Source organism: Ctenocephalides felis, unplaced genomic scaffold (genome assembly GCF_003426905.1).
Source record: "Ctenocephalides felis isolate EL2017-DRISC unplaced genomic scaffold, ASM342690v1 CF-g0.4_SCAFFOLD_01604, whole genome shotgun sequence".
Taxonomy (NCBI): Eukaryota; Metazoa; Arthropoda; class Insecta; order Siphonaptera; family Pulicidae; genus Ctenocephalides; species Ctenocephalides felis.
Window position 1 is genome coordinate 46777226 of NW_020537758.1, and position 7254 is coordinate 46784479.

At 31.7% G+C, this 7254-nt stretch overlaps 2 protein-coding genes and 1 pseudogene across 2 annotated transcripts; 2 read left to right on the forward strand and 1 right to left on the reverse strand.

The window, feature by feature from the left end:
- Positions 1-2346: 2346 nt before the first annotated feature.
- LOC113372283 lies at positions 2347-4082 on the forward strand (annotated as a pseudogene).
- A 306-nt stretch (positions 4083-4388) lies between these two features.
- On the forward strand, positions 4389-5007 carry LOC113372285 (succinate dehydrogenase assembly factor 4, mitochondrial-like). Its single transcript, XM_026612609.1, has 3 exons — positions 4389-4502; positions 4561-4764; positions 4831-5007. Exons 1-3 carry the CDS (start codon positions 4469-4471, stop codon positions 4908-4910), a joined length of 318 nt encoding a protein of 105 aa, XP_026468394.1. The 5' UTR covers positions 4389-4468; the 3' UTR covers positions 4911-5007.
- On the reverse strand, positions 4852-6899 carry LOC113372281 (WW domain-containing oxidoreductase-like). The gene is made up of 6 exons (XM_026612607.1): positions 6606-6899; positions 6301-6538; positions 5958-6223; positions 5702-5881; positions 5361-5622; positions 4852-5183 (listed from the first exon to the last, which is right to left on the reverse strand). Exons 1-6 carry the CDS (start codon positions 6698-6700, stop codon positions 4986-4988), a joined length of 1239 nt encoding a protein of 412 aa, XP_026468392.1. The 5' UTR covers positions 6701-6899; the 3' UTR covers positions 4852-4985.
- Between the last annotated feature and the right edge of the window lie 355 nt (positions 6900-7254).

Sequence of the window (7254 nt, forward strand, 5' to 3'; positions counted from 1 at the left end):
ACGAGGTACACTTGACGCAATTTTGATGAATGCTGCTCGAGATCTTAGGGAGCAACAGATCGAGTTGATCTAGCCTTCCGCCGAACGTATCAACTGTAATGAAGAATTTCGTTTGAGATTGGAAAATGATTTGAAAACAGTAAGCACAAAATTGATTTCAAAATGTTTCAGGACTTAACTAATACTGATAATTAACAGCAAACTTCAAATATTAGGTTGTTCAAATCTCTCCCTTCCGCTTTTTTGCTCTTGGTTTATGTACAACAAGGCGGAAGAGAGATATTTGACAACCTTATATGAAGAGGATGTTAAAAAATAATTGTGTGTTTAGTGTTTAGACGTTAGCAAGTACAGAAACTTTAATAGAGTGCTTAAAAGATAGTTTGAGAAGAAATGATAACGCAATGAAAGTTGCTCAAACTCGATTGGATAATAGGTTGCAAAGACCGCGTGTTGAAAATTGTCGAGATGGACCATGTTTTGGGTAAAATTAATATTTACAAACATTTGAAAAAAATCTAATCATCATCATCAATTGCAAGCAATTGTTAAGAGTACTATAAAATTCTGTATTTTTGATTTACAGCCTTATAGATGAAGTGAAATCGCTAGCAGATGGGTGTAACAGCACTTAAAGTTCAATTGGCGGAAGCAGAGAAATGCAAAGCGGAAGCACTTTTGGCCAGAAAGTAACTATGAGCGGGAAATAATGATAAAAGAAAACTTTACAAATTGATCGGGACAGGTGCCAATGGATGAGATCTCATTATCCGTCCGCAGCAGCTTTGAGCGGACATTAAAATCAAATTGATGTACCAAAGATTAGTTGACACAAAATAGCTGATTATGTTGAATACCAAATTTGTAGTAAGCTTCAATTTTGTACTTTTAATAAAAATTGAATAATAACTATTATTTTATTTACATATTATCTTCATATAATAATAATTTTAAGGGCGGGGGCTTTAGAGGCTTTAAAAAATCGATTTTTTTTGTTACACAAAATGTCTTCTAAACCTAGAAAAGAATATATGTCCCTAAATTTCAGAACAAATTATATTTTTTTGGAGTTGACAGAAGAAACAGTCAGCGTCAAGCATATATACGAGCGGAACAAAAACTTCTAGCTGCGGTTTCTGGGTTTTTTAATTTTACATTCTTTCAAATTGGCGGGAAAGATAGAAGAAGAACTAAACTTCCTATCGAAGTCGAGACCGAGATCGAAGCGAGATAAATTCATTGTATTCAGGATAAAATTATATTCTAGTTGAATCTAAAAAAAAACTAAAAAAAACTGAATCTAAAGAAGTTATAATTAACCCACTTTTTAGACAATCTAAAGTGAATTTTTGTATCAAAAGCATGATTTTTTTTCAAGTTGCGAAAAATTGGTAAATTCTTCCTTCATTTTTTTCTGTATTTATTAGGTTCAACTAGAATCTACACTATTGAAAATATATTTTGTTTTGATTTTTTTATTTCTGATGGAAATTGTGACCTAGGTCGCAGCTGCATCTTTCCCGCCAAATGACACGCACGTGGCGCATGGCAAAATGCTTGTAACCGACATATTATGATATATATTTTGATAAAAAAAAATTGAGAAGAATGTTAAAATATATACAATAAACTTAAAAGATTCGTTTCAATTAAATATTTATTTCCTTCCCTAAAAATTCCTCAAAAAGCGAGTTTTTGAAGCCTGTAAAGCATGCCTTAATAAAGATAATCTATAGATTTTATAAAATTGAAGCTGTTTATGTTTTTTTTATATTTTTAAATTTTACAAAGAAGAATATAATTTCGTCAGAATTATTTTCAATTAATGTTAATCTTCAAGATGCTTGTAAATCTAGATTAAAAACTACTCACGTTTATTATATAGTCAAAGTATCAATGACAAAGCCATACAAAGCATTATCAAGAAGGAGTAAAATCAAAGCAATATATCTACAATAGCCTCAAAATAGTTATTCAAACAATCTAAAAATAGTATTTCATGTAAATGAAATACATCATAATAATATGATAATAGAAACAATAGGCCGAATTCTGCATAACAAAGAAATATCTTAAAACTGGGTTTCAATAAAAAATGAAAATAAAGATATGGAAAATAATGAACGATGACAGTATAAATAATGTTACTAGTGTCTTACCTAAAAATTAATCGTATAAGTTGTTTAACTTAAATTTAATCACATTATTATCATATTACTATTAAAATCGTCTGTTTATTTTGCCGCGTTTTTTGTGTGGAGCATCTGCTTAAAATGTACCATAATCCTTTCTCTGGCAACACTAAATATTTAGGAAATGCTGGTCGAATGACACGATCGTCATTCTAAAATCGCTCCCAGTGGCATTAATACGTAAGTAAAAATTCCGATCTTAAATCTTCTTACCAGAAATTAATCATGCGTTTATTCAAGTTATATTTTGTTTGAACGTGTTGACATTTTTGATCTGTGCTTATCGGCATGTGTATTTTTTAAATATGAAGTTTAATTTGATTGTAGTATTGAGGTTATCTTGGTGTTTTGCCATGTGTTTCTTAAAGACTACTTTCTTTAGGTTGCACCGTAGCTCTAAAGTGACGTTACAATGTCGGGAGGCTTGGATGTTCTTGCCCTACGGGAAGATGATGTTACCAAAATGTTAGCCGCATGCACCCATCTTGGCAGCGAAAATGTGAACTTCCAGGTACAATACATCACAATACAATATTCTAATTAAGTTAAATTCATTAAAAACTAATTTATAAAGCCTTCGATTCATGTAGATGGAGCAATATGTGTACAAACGCCGTGCTGATGGAGTACATGTAATCAACTTACGTCGCACATGGGAGAAGCTTTTGTTGGCTGCTCGTGCTATTGTTGCTATTGAGCATCCAGCTGATGTCTTCGTTATTTCCTCCAGACCTCAAGGACAACGTGCAGTATTGAAGTTCGCCAACTATACTGGTGCTACTCCACTCAATTGCTGGACGTTTCACTCCTGGTGCCTTCACTAATCAGGTAAAAAATTTTTAATAATTTTTGTATTCGATAATTGAACATTCTGATTTAAAATCTGCTTATTGAATTATATGTATATTTAATGTTTTAGATTCAAGCTGCATTCCGTGAACCACGTTTGCTGATTGTTACTGATCCTCACTCCGATCACCAACCCATCACTGAGGCTTCATATGTGAACATTCCTGTTATTGCATTCACCAACACTGATTCTCCATTGAAATTTGTTGATATTGCAATTCCATGCAACACCAAGGTGAGAATTTTATTCCTAAATGTTTGTTTTTAGTTCCCAATGATGATAAATTGGATCCAATTTATTAAAGATAATATGATTACAAATATTTACACTGAAAATATTGAATGTCAATAAAAAATATAAATAAGTTATTGCTCATCACTAATAAAAATATTTTTTTTTAGTCCAACCATTCCGTTGGTTTGATGTGGTGGTTGTTGTCCAGAGAAGTCTTGAGACTTCGTGGATCCATTCCCCGTGAGAAGACTTGGGATGTTAGTTGATTTGTTTCTTTCTACTACCGTGATCCAGAGGATAGAGAAGGAGGATCTGGTTCACAAGGAAGTTGTGGCCAAAGTTGAGGTAGATTATAGAATTAATGTTTTACATATTACTTTAAATTATGAGATTTTTTGCCCACAATTATTACTAAAATGATGACATCTACTAAGGAACCTATGATTGTTCAGAGATTATAACTTAACTCGTCTGATTCTCACAACTACTAAACATTTTAATTCATATCATACTTGAAATTATATTTACCATGCATTTTTTAACAGACTGCTGTTGCTCATGATACTGCTGAAGTATGGGCGGGAGATGAGCCAGCCACTCAATTATGGACTGATGATGCACCTGTTGCTGCAGTTCCGGCTGTTTACCCAGCTGCTGCCAGCCAAGATTGGGCCGAGCAAGTGCAAGAAGAATGGGCTGCCAACCCTACCCCAGCTGCTGGTCAAACTACTTGGGGAAGCTCCACACAAGAATGGTCATAAATCAAATGATACTTTTTGTATTGGATAAATGAAATAAATAAAAATTAAAATAATCAGTTTTTAATATATGAAACTGAATGACTCATTTTCAGGAAATACTTATTTCAACTTAGCCCAATTAAACTTCTACATAATTCATAGCAGCTCTCACATTCCTGATATTTTTTATGGATGAATGCACACTAAAAAAAAACTTAATTACAAATGTCATAAAAATGTGCATAATTAATATTTAAACAATTCTCAAATTCTACCATACATTCTTGTTTATATAATAAAATTTTATATGATAAAATCGATAACTGATAAAAATTAGTTTTCTCACATGGCAATAAATCATGTAACATAACCTAAAAAGTGAAGGCAGGCCCTCCACTGACAGCTATTTGTTTTTATCTTAAATTTGCTTTTAATGTAATAAAATATATAAAATGATTCGTTCTAAAAGATGCATCCAAAGCAGAGGTATGTTTTTAACTTACTCATAAAATTCTGAAGCTTATAATATATATTCCTACATTAGCTTTGTTTCAATTAACCGCCGGTGTACGTATGCATTCTTCAAAACCGAGCCCTGATTCCAAACCAGTGAGCCCCAGAATTGAGGAATTTAGAAAAAAATTAAGAGAAAAGACTCCTATTGGAAAACTTGATGAACTTGATAAACATCCTTACCAGGAAAAAGAGCCACTACCCCCATGGCCTGATAATACAAATCCACACACAGGTAATTTTCATAATTTTAATATTCTTTCTTGTTAGTTATGTATATTGAAGAATTATTTAAAAACAGGTGAAATTGGTGGACCTCGCGGCCCAGAGCCTACACGTTATGGGGATTGGGAAAGAAAAGGAAAAGTTTCTGATTTTTAGATCAAATACTTGAAATATATCTTGCAAATTATTTATTACCATAGTATTATTATATATTATTGTTATTTGAATATTTCAATAATCAGGCAATTCTTGATCACCCATTTTTTCTCTTATCATTTTGATGCTGAGGTCCCATAGTTCTTTGGCTAGAGTATCACTTTGGCCTAATTTTGAAGTTTCACAATAATAGCAATTGTTAAGATAAATTCCTGAAACACCTTCAAGCTCTAATGCGGTTGCTGCATATACTGTCGTGCTTGCTGCTTGTTGCTGTAATTTGTTTATATAACATATAGAGAATTTCATATATATACTAATGTTATCATGATGATGATACTTCATATTTTATATACTATAATTTAATTTATAGTTTAATTTCATATTTGACTTTTACTGTTATTTTTCTCTGATAAGAAATTAATTACTCTAATAGACCAAAATTCATACCAAAGATTTTGTGAAGGGGCGAACAAGAGCAAATAGAATTCTCATTAGCCACCAATTTCTCTGTATATTTGTTGATACCATATTTCCTGGATGAACTGAAAACACTGATATACCATGATTTGCCCACCATCTTTTTGATAGCTCTCTCACAAATAAAACATTGCACAGTTTTGCATTATTATAAGCCATCATTGACCAATACTTTTGCATGGGCACTGACAATAAATCTGGAGTAAGATTATCTTTGGGAAAATTTGCAAATCTGAAATAGATTGTGATGTTCTTAACTATTTCTGCCATATTCTCTTTTCGATACTCTTTAGTAATTTAGTACAATTAACCTATGTGATTCGGATGACAAAGACACTACTCGACTGCCTTTTTTTAATAGTGGTGCCCATAAAAGTGTTAAATACATGTGTGACAAGTGGGAAACTTGGAATGTTGTTTCAAAACCATCTACTGTAGTTGAATAAGGTAAGCCAAAAACACCAGCATTCAATATAAGCATGTCAACTTTTCTAAAATGGAGTTTTACAAATATTTATTATATAATTTGGAAGCTAATCATTTGAATTTTTTTATGTAAATATTTACTTTAACTCATCCAAACATTGTAAAGCAAATGCTTTCACATTTTCCAAGCTTGATAGATCAAGTTCCATTACACGACACCTATTCGCAGCATCAGGTTTTTCTTTCCTAATCTTTTCAATAGCCTCTAATCCTGAATTTAGATTTCGGCAAGCCATAATCACATTACAACCATGTTTTGCTTGAGTTAAGGCAGTTTCATAGCCAATTCCACAATTGGCTCCTGTTATAATTGCAATTTTATTTGACAGATCTCGACCATGTAATACCTGAAATAGTTTAAGAGATCTTGAAATACTATTATAATCATTTTAGAATTATAAAAGAAATTTGGCTTTGTGTTTACTTGTAAAGCAGTTGTTGAGGCATCAAATCTTTGTCTGATATCATGAGGGTGTGTTTTTTCTTCTACTGCAAATGCTAACCTTGGATCAGTATATGTTGTGCGATTATTTTCTTTATCAAAATATGAAACTTTTCCTTCGGAATCAACTTGTTTTATCCAACCAAAGGGCAATTCACCTGAGACTACTTTCTTTTTGCCTGTTCTAGGGTGAGTCCACTGGGTTCCTTTAGTGATATGGCTATTAAATTAATTAAAAAATTATTAATATTTTTTTCTTGTTAAATTAAAATCTGGTTGGTATTTACTTCACATAAAAAACGCTGCCATCAGCAGTGGCTCTTTCCTCCCATGCTGGTGGTAATTCATCTTCGCTGTCAGAGTCAGGCAAAATAATAGGCATTTTGTCAAACTATTGTATGAATTATATTTAATTATGCTCAATAAATAGTTACATATCTAAATCTGACATATCAATATCCACAAAATTATGGTATCAATAAATGCTTTATATCTAATCAGTGAATTCAAATTGATAAATATGTGCCAGTATTTCGAATACTTTGTACAATACTGCGAACGTGACTAGAGATAATTCTGTATTATTATGCAACTTTTTATTGTTTGTTTAAAATTAAAGTTTAAGGACGATTTGATCTGTCGATTTGTCAACTGTCACTTTGACGTTTGTTTGTTTTGACGTTCACCGATCAGTGATACCAATATTAATTCAAAAATTGTTTTGGCTAGGGAGGGAAAGGATGCCGAATTTTAATTTCGATATGTAAATTTAAAAAAAATAATGTTTCATGGAATATTTGATGTGAATACAGTTTTATTTAGTTTATTTTAACAATATAGTTTCGTTTAATTGTGTAGTTCTTTTGCATGTTTCCATTTTTTGCAATTTGTTAATAACTTTTGTTAATGAAGTAAAACTGTTTTTACTCCAGTCAG